We start from the raw sequence: 18,277 nt of genomic DNA, 5'->3' as shown, positions 1-18,277 counted from the left end.
TGCAAGGACGTTGGTGTGCCTGCCATGCCGAGCAGGCTGAGCCTGGAGAATTGAGCATGTCTGATCTATTCCTGGGGAATGAGTTGCTCTTATGCACAGAAGTGCCCTTCGTCAGCTGGCATGTGTGCTATGATTCATTGTGTGAATCTCTGCTCAGGTTCAGGGCTGGCACAGGAAGGCCACCTCCTGTGGGTTCCTGCTGGTCCCAGTGCTGGAAGGTCCCTTTGCCCTGCCCAGTTACCTGTACGGGGACCCACTCCGAGCTCAGCTCTTCATCCCCCTCAACGTGAGCTGCTTGCTGAAGGAGGGCAGTGAGCACTTGTTTGATGGTAAGAAATGCACTTTCTTTTACCCCTCAGGGTTCTTTGTGCAAACAGGTCACTGTTGGTGCAGAACTGACATAAAGGAGCTCCTTTACCAGCCAGCCTTAGGTAAAGGAGCTGTTTTTGCAGGTCAGCAGCCCCTCAGGAAGGAGGTGCTGGAGGAAGCTGTGCTGGCAGGCTGATTGTGGGCAGCAGGAAGCACCAGCACACAGGAAGGGTGGTCTCCCCAGTGGTGCTTACCCTGTGCCCTTTCAGACCCATATCCACTAGCTGTTGTGTTTGACAGACTCTTGTCTCTCTTTTGCTGGTAGACCCACAGCTGCTCTGCATTTGTATCCTGCATTTGTTTATTCTCCCCCTCCCTAAGATTGGGCTTTCATCACTGCCATCCTTCTTTGTTGTTGCTATGGTTACTTTAATGGTTACAGTGTTTGCACATGAGATTAAGCAGAGAAGCTGCAATCTCCTTTTCTGCAATGTGACCTCGCCCTTTCCAGTGAGCCTGCTGTGGTAAACCTCAGGTGGAACCACAAGATCAGAGACCTGTCCCATGCAGAGAAGGGCAGAATTGCATCATGAGGAGGGACAATTAGCAAAAGGCTCTGTTTTAACACAGTAAATTTGATCTTTTCATCAGCCCTTGACTCAGTGTCCAGGTGTAACTGAACAATAAGTGTGACAAATCCATATGCTCTGAGGCCACCATAGCCCAGCTGACTGAATTAAATATTTTCAGAGCACTCTTGTGATACACAGCAGCCCACTCTTCTTCCTTGCCCCCTCCCATACCCCCCCTTTATGTTCCTCTCCTTCATCTCAAGAGGCACAAATAATAAATTCAGATATGAGTCTGCTACTGGCGTGCACAAGACACATCTCTGAGACACCTGACAAAAAAGTGTGACTGAAAGGGGAAAAAAAAAGAGTTAACTGAGGCCTCCTGGGACAAACCTAAGTTTTTAGAAGGAAGGAAATAAAGTAGCTTTACTAGATAATTGTTACTTTTCTATTTGTTTCAGGCTTTGAACCAGAAACATACTGGGACAGAATGCATCTTCTCCAGGAAGCAATAGCACACAGGTATGTCTGCAGTGGAGTGGGGTGACCCAACAGTTCCTGCCTCCCTGGACAGTGTGGGATGAAGGCCTGTGCTGAACAGTCACTCCTGAGTCACTGGGGTTCTTGTGCTGTCTGCCTCTCTGAATTCTGCTTACAGACAGACTAAAATGCAGCCTGCATGCCCCCAGGTGGTTCTGTGGGTGCCAGGGGCAGCTGTGGGGTGTTTCAGCCTGGCACTCCTTGGGAACCATACTGTCCTCCTAGAGAGAGCCTTGCCTTTGGAAAGTGCCTGTTATTCCAAGTTAGAAGCAGAAAGGCTGTAAATAGATTCTTCCTAAGAAGGAACAGTGTATTATACACTGTTAAAAATTCAACACCTTCTTGTGTACTTTAGCATAGTCTTGAGCTGGATGACACCTGATGATTGACAATAGGCAGCAGACTGGGGTGGGAGCTGTACAGAGGAGGTTGGGCCAAGTTTAAGAAGGAATTGTTGGAACTTTTGGATACTATCTAGCCTTATCCTTTTGTGTGATTGAGCTGCCAGTTTCTTTCATGGTGTAGATGCTGGGGAATATTTGGAGAGGCTCAGCTCTCTTCATCCCTTTTCCTTTTGCCTTCAGGCCATGAGAAAGGGATAGTGGAAGGATTTCCTCTGATGCCCCTGCCTTTGGCTGATGAATTCTACCTGGAGTGGCTCCTTTTATCTTTTTGTTTTCTTTTCTTTTTTAATTCCTCTTGTCTCTATTTGTTCAGATTTGGATTTGTACAAGATAAATATTCAGCCTCTGCATTCAACTTCCCAGCAGAAAACAAGCCCCAGTATATCCATGTCACAGGTGAGCAATATCTGGGAGGCTCTGTGGCAAGGAGGAGGTTATTACAAACAAGAGAACTATTTTTATGTGTTTTGTGTTTCACGATGTTGGTGCTGTTCTGTCCCTAACCAGATGACAAGTAGGTGTGTCAGAAAACACAAACCAGAAAATTGGAGGGGGCAGTATGAAAAGCATGAACTGTTGCTGCTAATAAATGATGTTGGTTTGAAATCCTGCTTTACAGCAGGTCTGCAACTTTTCTTTCCAGAAGATGAAGAAATTTTTAAAAATAAGGCAAAGCTTATTCCAAGGCCAATGTAAATAAATGTGTACCCAGAAGCAAGAAGGAGGGAAAGGTGTTGGGACAAGTCAGTGCTCTGTTCTCGTGTCAGTGCTCTGTTTTCATGCGTAAGGTCTGTTGTAGATGCATCTCTACCCATACACACTGTGTGGGAGATACATCAGGCATTTAGGGTCTGCTTGCTGAGATGTGGAAACAATGACAGGAAGGCAGTGTTTGGAAAATTGCAGAAGAGAATGAAAATGGATGGGAAGCTAGCAAGATGGATCAGAGCCTCCATCTTTGCTTCATTCTGTGCTTGTAAGAGAAAGGCAGACAAAGTGCACTCCCTCCTGGTGCTGTAACATACAGGAAGAAGTAGCACCTAAGGGCCAAGGGTAAAAGTGTATCCCATTTTCTCTTGCTGAAAGACAATTAAATGAAACTCAGGCCAGTTTCATTTTGGAATTTAACAATCAGCTACAGGGCCTTAGCTCTGCCTCAGACTGAAGTGCTGCCTGTTTCCTGCAGGGACAGTGTTTTTGCAGCTGCCCTATTCCAAGAGGAAGTTCTCCAGCGGGCAGCAGCGGCGCCGGCGCAACTCCACGAGCTCCAGCAGCCAGAGCCTGTTCTGTGAGGAGCGCATCGGCTACAACTGGGCCTACAACACCATGCTGACCAAAACCTGGCGCTCCAGCGCCACCGGCGACGAGAAGTTCGCGGACCGGCTGCTGAAGGACTTCACAGACTTCTGCTGGAACAAGGACAGCCGGCTCGTGACGTTCTGGACTGACTGCCTGGACAAGATGCATGCCAGTGCCCCCTGAGTGGGGTTCCCTCTCTTAGGGAGACAGCTAGAAGCTTTACCTTGTGGCAAGGAAGTAGAAGTGAAGTAGAAGTCTCTCTGTTGGATTCATATTGAGGCTCCAAGAGGACCTGAGTGATATTGCTGTTGATATTCAACAGAATTTGATTAAGTGCTTGGAAAAAAAAAGAATTTGAGCTATTGGCTTGCCAGTATCTATCACCTGACCTCAGCTTGGTTTTAAGTAGCTACAGTCCTTGGTTGCCAAAACTTCAGTTAGAGCAGAGGTAAGGAAAGGAGAGTGCAAATGGTTTTCAAGGGCAGTTGGATTCAGCACAGTGTGATGGTATCAGCTTCCAGTCCCTGGAAACGGTCGGTGCCAGTTGGCATCTGATGTGCCTGGCAACAGTCTGTCTCTTCTCCTTCCAAGGTGTACCTGATTGTGTGAATATGTAAGATAAGATATGAGAGATCCTTGTTAAATTTTCATACATGTAAATAAGTAAAATACAGAAAATAAAGTGACCTGATGTTTTGTTGTAACTCCACAGACAGCAATACAAAATTGGTGAGTAGAAGAAAACACTTGCCAAAAGAAAATAGCTTTCTATGTTCAGCTCAAAATTCTGTGCTGGGGCTTTGTCTTGTAATAATTCAGGATTTTCTGTCTTCATGTCTGGATCTAGAACAGTGTCACACAGCAAGAGCAGGATGCCAGTTCCTGTCTTTCAAGGCCAGCACCAAAGCCTAAGGAGAAATCAAGGGCCACTGAGCACAGGTCGCTGCTGAGGGTTATGGGCAGGTTTTTAGAATGTGTCTGCATGCAGCAGAGGAAGCTGCCTGCACTCAAGTGTGGAGCCTTTGTCTTTGCAGGGTGTTGGCACCAGCTGGTTGTTGGAGTGCAGGTTTAGGTTGGCTCACAGCCGGCACCCAGCCTCTGTTCCCCGGGGGCTGTTGGCTCCTGCAGATGGTCCCTCATTGTTCCATGTCCTCGGGAAACTGGAGTGAGGGAGGACTGACACCTTCACAGTGGTGTTCAGATCTGATTCAAGGCAAATCGTAGATGCTTCAGTTTTTTATCCCTTAAACTGAGTCAGGATGATTCATCTGTTTTTAGACAGCACCCACCTATAGAAGGTGGGTTTGAGCTGCGTGCCTCTTCATTCAGTCGCTGTAAGTGTATCACAATTATCAGTGCTTGTCTGATCCCCATTAGCGACTCAAAAATACTCTACTATGGGAAGAACTCGCTGTCATCTATTCTGTACCGTTCCCCATGCACTGTGCGCCCCGGCAGTGCCGTGCGGGCTGGGGGTGGGGTTCAGGGCAGCCTCGCAGCCCCGGCTGGGCGGTGTCTGGGAACCGCGGGCGGCGCCGCACCTGCCCGAGCCCGCCGAGCCCCCGCGGCGCGCTCGGACACGGCGAGGCCGCGGTGAGCACGGGCTGGCAGCGGAGCGGGGCGGCCGCAGGGAGCGGCCCTCGCTGCGGGGTAAGCAGAGGGGCCCCGCTTGCATTTCCCAGCTTCTCCCCGTTGTGCCCGGCGGGGCTGGAGCTGGCCCGGGGGTCCGGGGAATGGCGCCGTGTCCTTTGCCCAGGAAAACGGGCGGGACGCAGCCCCGACGAGGCTTTTACATTTTACAGCACCTGCGGTCTGCCCGGGCCTGTCACCGGCAATTTTCGAGAAATTTCACCAAATTAGTTTCACCTGGACTCAATATTTTGTAAGTTTTAACCTGTAAGCAGTGGTTGTAAACCCTAGAGTTAGTCTCTGAGTTTTGGGGAAAGTTTATTGTGTCTTTCTGAGCTCACTTTTCTCAACTGCAAACCTGGTGTGTCTTTAGCTTTTCAGGGCTGCTTTAGGCCTAGTTTTATTTTAAGCATTTTGAGGTCCTTAGGCTGCTTTTAACAGCACAGTGAATTTATTTCCTAAAAAAAAAAAAAAAAAGAGAAAAAAGCATACCATAGAAGCTAAAAATAGGAGATAAAAAGTTTTTATCTAACCACAACTTTGTGCATTGCATAGAAAAAGCTTCCAACAGGACATGATGATGAAGCAGTTCATGGCCATGTTAAAGAAGAATGAAAACGAGCATCCCCCACCCACCAAACTGCTGGATCTAGCAGGGCAGCTTTGCCAGGAGCTCCAGAGCTCTTCTCCTAGTCTGGAGAAGCTGGTTGAAGCCATGATGAAATGCAAGAACAACAGAGATTTTCTTACTAACATCCATGTTGTCCGGGCTTGTGTGTCCGTTCATATCCATAAAGGGCAACATGATGCAGCCTGCAGACTCCTGGAGGTAGGAATGTGTTCTTCAGTTCTTCATGGAAACAAAAAGCCATGTTAGAAAAGCAGTAGCTGGGAGCCGTTAGTGCAGCAGTACCTGAACTGCAGCACATGGAGCACTTCCAGCTCGTGTAAGGCAGTGGAAGGTGATAAGTGCATTGCTGACCTGCCAAAGCCTTTGCTGCAGGCACTTCGAGTTAATCAGCCAAGGAGAAAAAGGTAACTGGGTGATTATGGGGTTGGCTGTAGCAGGATTTTTGATTCTTGGAGTTTTTAACAATCTTAGGGCTCAGGACATGAAGTATTGGGAAGCCCAACATTATGGGGCTTGGCAGGGTGGGAATATATGAGGAAGGCTGGATGGTGCCACTCAAGGCGAGGGATTTTTGGCCTCTAGATCTGGTAATGCAGACGTTTGCATCAGGGGAAAAGAAGGAATTAGGCAGCTCCCTGTGTACTTGAGGGAAGGTACAGCCAGCCATATGCTCAGATAATGCATACCAGTCAAACCAGTAGGAATCCCTGAGTATGTTTCTGTTGAGTGTTTTCTCCTTTATACACAGTCTGAGTGACTCTCTGGAAAGTTTGCTTATGCACAGTTTTGTTTTAGCATTGCAAGGCACAAGAGAAGGAAGAACTGGTGCAGCTTTGGCATGAGGTTCACTACCGGAGGGTTATGGAGAAGCAGCAGACAGATGTTCTGACACCACTGCAGAAATTCCGTTGCAGGAAGAGGTATTGCACAGTGGGGAAACCAAGATTTATATATTTTTTCTCTCTGTAGTTTGCAGATGCAGGGGCTCCAGATGCAGAGGCTGGTTTTACACCTCAAGATGCTGCTTCTTGGAGCTTGGTTTTTCTTGGTATTTTGACCTCTTTGGCAATGTGAGAACATTCTCATGAATGTGAATTGTTCCTTTTGGGTCCTTTTTAATCCCATTTTCTCCTGTGTGCAGGAATCCTCCACCTCTTTCCCTTTGTCCTGAAGGTTTGAAGAATCGAAATTTTTCAGAAGAAGTACGCCAGCACCTGTTCAGGTTTGCTGCAGAGGTGACAGCAAATCCAGACAAGAAACAGAGGGTAGGGATCTGCTAGGGGTACTTCCAATCAAACCTCTTTGTCACAGAAAAGCAGGACACTGTAATCAAGAGTCTATAACTGGTTTAATTTTTAAATCCTTGTTTTCAAAAGGCTTACTGGGGCTAGGATTCCTCATATGTGATCTTTCCCTAAAGGTTTCTTTAAAAAATCATGAGATTCATGCTAAGTAATTTCTCTTCCTGTGGACAAATGTTGAGGGGCAATAAATTCCTCACTGGGTTTTTAACCGTTTTAATTTTGTAGTGATTGAGCACAGGCAGCCAAACAGCCATCACTCAGCAGAGCTCTATTACAATGATAAATAGTTCTGACTTGACTGAACTATATAAAATTGCACTTTGTTCACCACAACATATTTTGTGCTGACTTTTCAAATGCTGGTAATTTGATGTGATAACACAATAGGCTGTGTTGGTGTATGCATGGATCTGCCTTCTTTGGACAGGGACAGATTTGTAATGGAAGAGATGTGTGAATTAAATCAACAAGCACTGTTGATCACTGCCTTTCCAGGTGAGGGCTTCAGACTTCAATGTCTGCCTCTGTGAAGCTGTCATTTTGTGGGAAGTGCATGGTTTGGTGAGGGTATTATCTGGTGAGCAGTATAGAATAGCAGTGGCTTCCTTAGCAAACAGATTGTCTGGGAGTGCAGGGTGGAATTTGTGTTTTCTATCAGCTCTGAGTTTATAAAATGGTCTCCTCGATGGGATCCACAAGGCCTATCAGAGACCTAGTGAGTAAATGCCTCTGGCTTTGGAAGGTCTCTTGCTGGACTGCTTTTGGAACTGAAGGGAAATACTTGATTATTTGGATTTTTCCTTTGATTTCTCCCTACACCTGGGTTTGCAGGAGGAACTGGCTCAGGCCATGAACCTGCAGCCAACCCAGGTCTATAACTGGTTTGCAAATTATCGGCGCCGCCAGAAATCCCGCCTTGTTCGTGTGGAAGAGCTCAACAATTCCTGTCCTGAGAGGGCTTTGCCTTCCCACGGAAGTGAGCCACAGGATAAAGGATCCAACACTCCACAAACTGCAGGTTTGTCTCTTCCTAATGGGTTCAGGATGTGGTCCAGAGAGGTGAAAATCAATTTGAAATTCCCTCAGGAAGGGAAGGATATTGCTTGTTCAGAACAGCATTATGTGCTGATGGATCAAGTGGATGCTGGAGGACTCTGCTTCAGTGGAGTGCCTCGGTGTTTGGCTCCAGGCTGTCACTCCAGAGGAGCAGACACTGCTAATGCCTGTGCAACAGCAGGTGAAAAGAGATGCCTGGCTTTAAGGAGGCACCAAATGAAAGCAAATACATGGGGAGCAGCAGGTTTAGCTCTCAGATTCTGGATAAGGGCAGTGCACTCCAGGAAAACCCAGTATTTCCATGTCCTTCCACAGACACTTAACCAAACCTCAGTCACAAGGAACACAGGGGTCTTGCTGCATTTGGCAGATTGGACTTGTTTTGTTGCCTTTTGGAGTAATCATTAGCATTGTTTCACCTGCCTGGCCTGCACCTTTCAGGTGGATCTCATGTGGACATCAGCCCTGGGCAAATAGAGATAACCCACATGTCCTGTGAGCCAGGATGGGAGCAGTCAGCTGCACCTCTGTATAAGCCTCCTGAAGGGACATATTTAAAGATGCTGGAATCCAGGTGATGTATGGCATCTTTACAGTGACAGTTCAGAAATGAAACAACATTTAAATGCATTCCAGAACTGACTTCCATGTTGGTTCCTTGGGGACATCACTTGGGAGCCTTGCCACCACTGATGGAGATGTTCCATGTCCACTCAGAGCAGTTCATCTCCCAGCTGTGGAGGGCAGGATTCAGAGGTTTAGCTGGGGGTCGCCTTCTGGCAAAGCAGTATGTCTGGCTGATTCATTTTCTCCATCCTTGCAGCTGTATGCAGAGCCCTGAGCTGTATGAAGCTGCAACAAGCATGGCTTTGTTCACCACTCGCAGCTCTGAACAACCTGTACCTTTTGGCACTGAGGCTGTGAGGGAAGCAGGAACCTGCTTTGGCTCTCCTGTGCTGCTGCCTGGAGAAGCAGTGAGCAGAGCTGCTGCCAGCCCCTGGCAGGGGAGCTTTGTCCTGCGCTCCTACCAGTCCTTTCCCTCGGTGAATTATTGCCTGCCCATGTGGTGGGCCCCTTACAGCACTGGAGGAGGCTCTGGCTCCGTGTGGACCCCAGGTGTAGAAGGTTAGTAAAACTGCACCCAGATTGTTGACCCTAAGACTTCCAAGCTTCTTTTCCCATTGCTGTAAACATTATTGCTCACTTAAGTGTCCTGATGAAGGAGAGCAGGGCTTGTTTGGAGCTTTGGAGTTCCTCTTCCACGATAGTTCAATGAGAAAATCTGCTGATTTAAGGTATTTAAACAGACATACTTACCTGCTCTTTTCCCTAAACTGCAACCACTTCCATAAGATAGTGGTGGGGTTCCTTTTAGTGTATCCATTGAGAGAGTCCCTCCAAGTGTTGTCTGCTCACCTTGCCCTTTTGCAATGTTCTGGGTTTTTAATGCCTGTCATCATTAAGATATTGCCTGAGAAAAATCTGGGAACTTAACTGTGACATGGTGCTTGTCTTCAAGTACATGTTTTCACTTTCCTCTCCCTCTAGCTATTTTTTCTCTCTTCCTCTTTGTCTTCTTCCTGTCCAGTCTTGTTCAGCATTCCCACCATCCTTTTCTCCTTCTTCTTCAGAACAGCCTTGATAGGATGTGTAAGTGATGCCCACTTGCTTTTGCCATCAGTGTGTAGAGCAGGAAGGGCTGTAACTGCCATTCACCCAGGCTCTGGTGAATGTGGAGCAAGGAGAGAAGGAATAGCTGGGTCAGAGGTTGGGGCTATGTTATCTGTATCTGTACTTGTGTTTAATTTGAGCATTTACTTCAGCAGGTTTCAGAGTTCCCTTGAGCACTGTCCCTCAAACTGGCTGTGTTGAAGCCAGTTCAGAAAGAATCATTCAGCAGTCAGATTTACAGGATGAAAGCTTAATCCTTAGAGGAGGACAGCTAGGGACCCTGGAATCTATTCTTCACAGGTAAAAGGAGGGAAAGCACAGGGCTGCCTAAAGGCAGGAAGAAAAATGGTGCAGAGTCCAGCCATGTCTTGATGTCCCTGTTGAAGAGAGTTGCAGAAATAGTGACACACCTCATTCCCAGGGACTGCTTCTCCTTGTGTCCATCCTTCTTTGCCAGTATTTATATCTGTGCATGGGTAATCTTGTCTAAGTATACAAGTGTGTGTGTGGCACAAAGGAGATTTGGAACCAGCCTAATCAGAGGAGATATGAACCCCTGCTTTTTAGGCAGGTTCAGTTTCTGATCTATTTGCTTGGTTTTGGCAGAAAAGCATAACCTGTACTGATCCAGTGAGGGCTGGGTTGGTAGGGCCTGTACTTAATCCTAAAATGATTTTTGTAGCTTCACAACCTCATGACAAGATTATTCCATAGTGCAAGCTTTCCAAATTGGAAGACAGAAAGACAGGCACTGTTCTCTTTCTGTTTTCCACCTATAACAAAGGTTTCAGATTTCAGATTTTCCCTGGGAATTGAGATAAATTCAGAGAATGCAAAACAACAAAAATTCGTGCCATTTTCCATATGTTATACAACTTCCATAATGTTACATAAAAATAAACACTGCCAGACATTATGGGCTTCCTTTAATTTACTGATCTGCAAGGCAGAGCAGGAGCAGCAGCCCCATTTTTAACTCTCTGCTTGACACTGACCAGTGTTTGTGCCAGCATGATGCTGTCAGTTTGTCAGAAAGGGAGGTAGAAGAGGCTTTATTCCCACTTTAAAATGAGGAAGCAGAGACACAGAAGGCTTTGTGGCTTGTTAAACAACAAGTGAATGCAGTGATTCACTGGAGATAAGATTGGTGAGGCTTTGGCCCTAGTTCCCTACAGAAATAATTTTTGCCTTTTGCCCCTGTTCCTCACTTGGCCTGGTGCCTCGTTCACATTCATGTCAGACTCCTTGCTCTGAATTGCTGGGGAGAACCCAGGTCAGGCATTGTAAACCTCAGGCTGTGTTTTGGGATTCACAGTTTTAAACAGTGGCTAAAGATCATGAAAGATCAGCAAGGCTTGCTGGCAATATTTTGGCTGGATTTAAAATTGCATGTTCTGACTCTGGAGTGAGCTCATGTTTATTTTTAAAATATGTTCTACCAGTAGAAGAAATCTATGGTGAATGTCTCCTGGTTGGGTATGTCAGTGTGCCAGGCATCCACACACCCTTTATCATATTCCTGTGAGGGGCAGGGCTTGCTGCTCTGTGGGCACCTTTTGGTGGGGACATAGGGCTCAAATAACCCTATTTGTAAACACTGTTTAGTGGCCTGGTCCAGGTCCCCCAAAACCTTGACCTCCTCAAAATTCCATGAGTGCTATGGAAGATCAATCTTTTTCAGAAGTGAGTGATGCTTTGGCTGCAATTTCAGCAATTTAATTTTGCGGTTTCTCTCTAGGGAGCCAGGAGAGCTGGTGTGGGTAGTCTTGGGTAAGATGACTGCTCAGTCAGTGAGGATCACCTGTTATAAGGCAGAGCCCTCTAACAGAGGCAGGGGCTAGAGAGGAGTATTGGTACCAGAGTCCTCTTGAGCAGTTGTGGTGCAATGAGCATCACGACTCATGGGGGCAAGAGATCAAACTGTCTGATCAAGGCAAATGAGTGTTGATGTCTGTAAGGACAAGGCAGTGATGTTATCCTGGTTTTAGAGGTAAGAGTAACACAAAGAGAAGGAAATTATTTAGCCAAGATCACCTATCTGGAGTGGACTCAGTGTTATGCTCTTCTTGCTTCCTGAGCACTGGGAAGGAGCTACAAGTCAGCCAAAGGACCCTTAATCTGCTTGTCTCATTTTTAAAGATGCTCACCTGGACAGGATGTGGCCTCAAAGCTTATCAGAACAATTCCTGTTGATTTCTTTCATGGGCTTTTTACAGCCACTCCTACGCACCTGGGCTGTGTCCAAACCTCTTCTGATCTACAGGGCTGTGAGGTGGGAGTGTGAGAGGGAAGCAGGCTGGAAGCTGACTGTCTCCATCTGCTTCTGCTGCCTGAGAGGAGGGGTTGATCCAGCAAGTGGACTGGAAGGCCCTGTGGGACACCAAACAGATGCTCCCCCTTACAAACAGGGGTGGTGTGTCCTCTTCACTCTGCAAGTCAGAACAGGTGGAATGTAGCCCAGCTAATGGTTCGTGCAGAGTGGAAATCTTGTGCCTTCCATTTCAGAGAGAAAAGCACACTGAGCAAGGCATTCTGCATTTGAGCCAGCATATTGATTTAGAAAATGTCAGTGCTGAGATGTTCATGGTGGCTTACAGCTTCTGCCTGCATTTCTGGGATTCCAGCTCAGAGTGCTGGGAATCCTCCTGCTGTTGGGCTCTCCCCTTTGGACAGCCCAGCATCCTGACAGGGGCAGGCAGCAAGTCCCAAACCACCATCAGAGGCTACTCTTTGCCATGTTGCATAACTGAATTGCAGAACTCGTTGCTAAGGGCACTGTGCATGTCGCTGTAAGTGGGCTGTAAAAAACATGAGACAAATGCTTGAGAGGGTGGCAGAGGGAGTTGAGCCCATTTGTCATTAGGAAATGTGACTCTGAGTGCAGCCTGCAGCAGAGCAGTCCCAGGGCTGGTCACTGGAACCTGGGGAGCATTCCAAGGAAGGGAACTTGACGCTTACCCTGTTGGTTCTGCTTCTTTCCTGTACTCCACTATTGGGCACCTCTTGTCTGGGTCCAAATGGACACGCACCTTGGGCTCTTTCTGGTGGTGGTTTGGGCACTGTTCTTGCATTAGAGAGACTTTTGAGTTGGTGATGATGGGAGAGAACATCCCATTCTTGAGTACCCAGTGCCCACAGACTGATGTGTTTTGGGAGGCTGGCAGAGCCTCCAGGGCAGTGTGGATGTAGCCCAGACTCCACTGGTGGCCTTGGAAAGCTGGAGCAGAAGTGTAGCTAATGTTGTGTCTTTGTCTAAAGCCACATATTTTGACTCTTAAGGTCTCTGCTTTTAAAACATGTTCCAGGAGCTTTGCTAGACACCTCCTTATTTATGGGGAGTGTTTTGGGGCAGAAGGAAAGTTGCCAATTGAGATGTGATTCCCTGTATACTGCTCCTGGTCAGGGCAGTCTTCCCACTGCAGAACCTGTATTTTCAGGCCATAACAATTTTGAGAAATGGGACAGGTCTGTAGACAAATTAACAGAACTCTACCAAATGAATAGTCCTGCCAACAACCTCTCTTGTCCTGCTGCAAAACATTACAGTAAGAGGCAAATAGAGCATAAATACAAATGCACTTGTATATAATATTTTTTCCAGTTCCTCTCAGACTGTGTTTGGCAGCACTCAGTGCCCACCTGTTTCTGCACCCTATGTGGAAGAAAGCCAAGCCCTGGGACAAAGCCAGGTAAGAACACACCTAAAGTTCAGAGAAAGGAGCTCTGTACACACAATCCCCTGCAGCTCTCTCAGAGGAGATGTGAAATCTCATATCATATTCAGTATGAAACATGTTTGATCTAAGCATAGCTCCTGAAGTCCAGTTCAGGGCAAGCTGGGCATTCCCTGGCTAACACCCAGCAGATAGTAGAAGGAAAGGTGGTTTTGTTTTTTCCTACTTAAATTGCTAATCAGACCCTAATTTTACTAAATTTGTCATTGAAATGGTGACCAAAAGACCCTGTGCATATCCAAAGTGTCATTGAAATTTTCAGCAATGGAGGGCTCACTTATAGAACAATCACACAAAGATGGCTGCTTGAGATCCTCCTCTCTAAGGTGTTGTGCACAATTTGACTCTGTTCTCTCAGATCTCTTAAAATGTTTAATGCAATTTTCATTTGCAAGCCTGTGTTATTGTTGATGAAAGGGGATTTTGCACTGTTCTGAGATGGCTGATGGCAGTACACAGAGCAGTGTGATTATTGGCCAGGATAAAGAAGGTACTTCCATGCTGTGGGTGCAGTCTGCATTCCTTCTGATGGGGACTTCAGGGCAGTAGAGAATACAAATTAGAAGTCTTGTGCTTTCAAGGGGATGGGAGCACATCTCTGAATTTTTACCTAAAAACAGGACCCAAGGAAGCCCTGTCTGAGCTGGATATTGATGTATTTTTTGGCTTCACATGTGTTGGTCTCAGTCAGTCAGCATCCATTGCTGTTTCCCTTTCAGTGTGAGCTGCTGGGGAAAACCTTTTCAAAAGAGATTACAGAAAGCAGGACCCATATCTGCTGGCCTCATTATGAGAAGTGGCTGCAGCTCTGAGGGCAGTAACAGAACCTCTTTTGAGTCTCTGAAAGCATCAATATAAAGATCTGTATCTTGGAAAGTGGCCTTTTTTCCAGCCATAATGTAAGCCAGATGAGAAGGAAAGCTTTGGGCATTAATAATGAATGAGCCTTTTCTAAGATTCCCAGAGCAGGCTGTCTCTAGCTGGTTTTCATCTTGCTCTTCTGCATCCTTGCACTGATTTTTGCAGTGGTGAAGAAACATGACACTCAGTACACTATGGGCAGAGAGCAAGATACTGAGCGAGGCTTGTAGATGTCAAATGGGACATCTTCAAATCTTTGTAATAATTACTCAGTTCAAGAATTCAGAAAAGCAATTTTTGCATATTTTTGTGTGAGCTCTATGAAAAGGAAGAACTTGAATGGGTAAATGATTTTACAGTGTTCTACAGACTTCCTGGGCACTTTGCTTCTTGCTGAATCAACTTACTCTGGGCTTGTGGCAAGAATATGCAGATATTTGGTTCCTATGCCTGAACCACAGAGGTGCAGGTGAAAACTTTCTTTTGTCCATGACTCAAGTTTTTTTGGTAGGTCATACATCCTGTTAGAATCAAAATGAGAGTAAAATGAAAGCAAGCAAACAAACAAAAAATGAATTAATTTTGGAGATATTTCATTCTCTCCCTGAGCAGAGCTCCCTTGTCCAGGACATCACTTCCTTAATGATATAATTCCTGTCTTACCCTCTGCCAGTTACTGCCTTTTATAGGAGTCAAAGCCTCAGGCAAAGTGAAGGGAATTGCTGTGCTCTGAATTCCTGGGAGCTGGATTTGGCATGATTGTGTTCATCACTTCTACACCCAATGATGGATTACTGTGAATGTGGAGGGGAGGAAGGCCTTTGTCTCTCCATGCACACAGCCCTGACCAGTGCCATCCCCTGCCATTGCACACCTTGTGCTGCTCTCTGCTCAAAGGAGCTCTTCCACCACAACCGTGTTAAAATCATAATGGTGAGGCTTTGGTTCCTTCCTGTGTCTTTCAGGTCCTGGAGGATCCTGTTGTTGACTCTCTAACCAACGACATGTTCCAGGCAGCATGCCTGCTCTGTGAGTTTTCTGACAGTGGACGGATGTGAGCTGCCTGCAGATACACTCCATGGGTCTGCTGTTCCCCAGGAAACACCCCATTGCTTCCTTTTTTCCCCTTTTTTTAAATAGAAGATGGGTCTGACAGGGAGAGGAATAGAGTGAGGGAGAAAGATGGAGGTGTGTTCAATGGTTACAAAGTTTGGTTTAGTTACAGTTTTATTAAGAATTTTGCAAAGCATAGAAGAAAGCAAAGGTGCACTGTGGACTGTAGGTTTTTCCTGGAGCTGTCTGAAGCTGCACTGTAAATGTCAAAATTATCAAGGCACTGGTTCTGTGGCAGTAACATAGATCTAATCATAGCACTGGCCAGATCCGAGTTGCATCATGAAGGTAAATGAAGCTCCTGTGCTCAAAGGAGTAAAATTTGGTCACATTGCCTTGCAGTGAATATTGGATAACCTTTTATCAGGCTTGGAAAATAAGGTCTCAGTAAGTGCTGGTAAAATATTGCTATTTCTTATCAGTGCCTTCCTGTTTTACAGCAGGGTGTAACTTCTGGAGTGTTCCATACTCCGTGGTGTCACAGGTGACACAAACTGCAGCCCAGCAGAATTTTCAGTGCTAGGGCATGCCATTGAATTGGGGTTTAATACAAGAAGTACCCTTCATGCAGGTTTAAAAATAACCCTGCAAGTTATAGTGGGGGGGTTTGGGTATTTTCATAAAGTGTTACTGTTTTTTGAAAAACTTGTATTGCAAAATGTATCCCCATTGCCAGACCTCCAGCCCGGAGACACAGGAGGAAGATGGCTCCCTTACCTTTTGTTCCAAAGTTTTCAAGTAAAGGTTTTCACTTACTGTTTCTCCAGAGTTCATTTGTTTCAAGGTAAGGATGTGAAGTGATAACTTTCACATGTCAATTATGTATTAAAGGGCAGGACCAGCTGTCCTGGGAACACTTGCGGGTGCTGAGAGCCTGAAACCTCCATTATTTTGGTGGCTCTCACCAGAAATAACCCCTTTTGTTTGTGTTGGGAACAGCGGTGCTTGGAAAGGTCACACACGTTATCGTTTATTGCCGGCAACAGCGGGGCCGTGAGTGAACCGGGCATTTCTACAGGGAGCAAAGACGCCGGGCTCGTGGGGCCGCACGAACACCCGTGAGGGACGAGCCCGCCCTGCCCTCACAGCCCGGCACCGCCCGGCCCTCTCCTCCGCTCGGGGCCGTTCCCGCCGTCCGCCGCCGCTTCCCCATTGGCCCGCGGGCCGCCCGCCGCCGCCTTCCCATTGGCCCGCGGCCGTTGGCAACAGCGACAGATATATCCTGCGGCGCTCTGATTGGCTGTCGCCTCCCGCCGAGCCATAGCAACAGCGGGGCGCGCGCGGCCCCTCAGGAGGCGCGCGGGGCGGCGGGACTGAGGCTGAGGGAGCGGCGGGACCCCTGAGGGGCGGGCGGGGCCGCCATGGCCGCGCCTCGGCAAAACCCCTTCTCTGGGCCTTGTCACCGCTGTCACCGGCCCTTCTGCGGCCCGCGGTGGAACGGAGACGCGACACGGTCAGGAGCCAGCCAGAGACGCGGCTCCACACAGAGGCAGCAGCCCCATAGCAAAATTCCCCCTGGATCTTGCTGGGCTGCTGTGTGATATCCCAAAGGTACTTTATTTTTACTTTAGTTTTCATCCCTGCTGGTGACATGTCACTAAAATGACTGATTTAGGCAGCCAGTGCTACATGATACATGTGGATGAAAGCCAGGGAGGTTACACTTCCTGCTGTTGGAGATGTATTGGAGTAAAGAGGAATGACGCCTCTCTTACAATGAGATGTATTTTCAGTTCCTTTCAAATACTTGGTTCTGCTTCCTGTCAGGCGAGATAAGATTAGATTAACATTGACTGTATAGGAATTTTAGAGAGCTGTCATTCTATATAGGTTCTTTTCTAAGAAAGCAACCCATGCTAGGGAATGCAGGTATTTTGGTTTGGCATATACGTGACCTTTGTTCTACCACGTTAACAACACCAGTGTCCTAAGACCTTGTAAGTTTTAAAAATAGTTCAAGAACACAGTTGTTTTGAGTTTTTAGTTAAAAAGAAGAGGTTCAATTCAGCAGCATTCCTCAGGAGTACTAGAACAACAAGTCTCTTTTCCAAACTTAAATCTGAAAAAGGATTTTCAGCTAAAGCAGAATTAAGGCCTTTTCTCTTATACTTAATGAATTTCATTTCTGAATTTGGTACAATTGCTCTCTGGAGGACAACTGAATTTTCTAGGTCATTCCCCAAGTGAAATAACTTATTACTTTTCTGAAAATTTATGTTAGACAATTCAAAAGTTTGATATGTAAAATTGAGCAAATTAAAATATCCCTTTAAGAGATGTAAAGTCAAGTGGTTGAAGTACATTGTATTTTGGCCCAGTCTCACCCCGTGTCACCTGGTTATTGGACCTGCACAAAGCACTTTGGAGGAGCTAATTGCGTTTGGACAGGAATTTGCAAGTGGTGCCTACAGATGGTCTCAGGACTTGGCCCTGCTGGGTTCCAGGGGGCTGAGCAGCACTCAGGGGTGAGCTGGGCTGAGCAGCACTCAGGGGTGAGCTGGGCTGAGCAGCACTCAGGGCTGGGCTGAGCAGCACTCAGGGGTGAGCTGGGCTGGGCTGAGCAGCACTCAGGGGTGAGCTGAGCAGCACTCAGGGCTGGGCTGGGCTGAGCAGCACTCAGGGCTGGGCTGGGCTGAGCAGCACTAGGGGTGGGTGCTGCTCCCCCATCCATGAGCCAGAGCAGATGGGGTGCCTGCCCATGCAGCAGAGGAAGAGAACAAGTGAATCTGTGCTGAATGCCAGTAGTGCTTTTGACCTTCTCTGCCTGTGCTGCTGGCTGGAGTTGGTCTTTCAAGGAGAGCCTCGTGGAGTTCTTTCCATTGCATTCGCATTGGGGTTGCAATTTGTTCAATTTATGCCTTACCTCGTTCTGGTTTCCTAGATGTGATTTGTGTCCCCATCATGTTCTGCTTTCCCTGTGCTACCATCTGGAGCAAGCTCTGGATGTGTTTTTGTTGTTCTTCCTTGGAGCTGTACTTGGAAGCACGCTGAGCACGTGGCTGACCTGCCCTGAGCTGAATGTGCTGTACCTGCTGTTGTCATCCTCCTCCACATGGCTTGGCCTAGCAAAGGAAGGAGCTTGCCCTAGATAGAAAAAACCCAAAGTTATTTTTATCTTTAAATGCATATAAGGGCCCAAAGTACAGTGCTGGTA

The 18,277-nt window shown here is 47.0% G+C and overlaps 2 protein-coding genes across 2 annotated transcripts in view; both read left to right on the top strand.

The window, feature by feature from the left end:
- Positions 1–3,805, top strand: part of DEPDC5 (DEP domain containing 5, GATOR1 subcomplex subunit) — a 43,287-nt gene extending 39,482 nt beyond the window's left edge. The window contains exons 40-43 of the mRNA XM_058816450.1: positions 158–329; positions 1,343–1,403; positions 2,139–2,221; positions 3,012–3,805. Coding sequence (XP_058672433.1) covers positions 158–329; positions 1,343–1,403; positions 2,139–2,221; positions 3,012–3,307 — 612 coding nt within the window. The 3' untranslated portion in view covers positions 3,308–3,805. The remainder of the gene's footprint in view (positions 1–157; positions 330–1,342; positions 1,404–2,138; positions 2,222–3,011) is intronic.
- An 888-nt stretch (positions 3,806–4,693) lies between these two features.
- On the top strand, positions 4,694–15,806 carry ANHX (anomalous homeobox). Its single transcript, XM_058816952.1, has 10 exons — positions 4,694–4,774; positions 4,927–5,006; positions 5,309–5,582; positions 6,180–6,304; positions 6,526–6,649; positions 7,520–7,706; positions 8,186–8,318; positions 8,568–8,869; positions 13,017–13,104; positions 14,976–15,806. Exons 3-10 carry the CDS (start codon positions 5,328–5,330, stop codon positions 15,004–15,006), a joined length of 1,245 nt encoding a protein of 414 aa, XP_058672935.1. The 5' UTR covers positions 4,694–4,774; positions 4,927–5,006; positions 5,309–5,327; the 3' UTR covers positions 15,007–15,806.
- The last annotated feature ends 2,471 nt before the right edge of the window (positions 15,807–18,277 follow it).

This window comes from Ammospiza caudacuta, chromosome 18 (assembly GCF_027887145.1).
Source record: "Ammospiza caudacuta isolate bAmmCau1 chromosome 18, bAmmCau1.pri, whole genome shotgun sequence".
Taxonomy (NCBI): domain Eukaryota; kingdom Metazoa; phylum Chordata; class Aves; order Passeriformes; family Passerellidae; genus Ammospiza; species Ammospiza caudacuta.
This window is presented reverse-complemented; position numbering and strand designations above follow the sequence as displayed.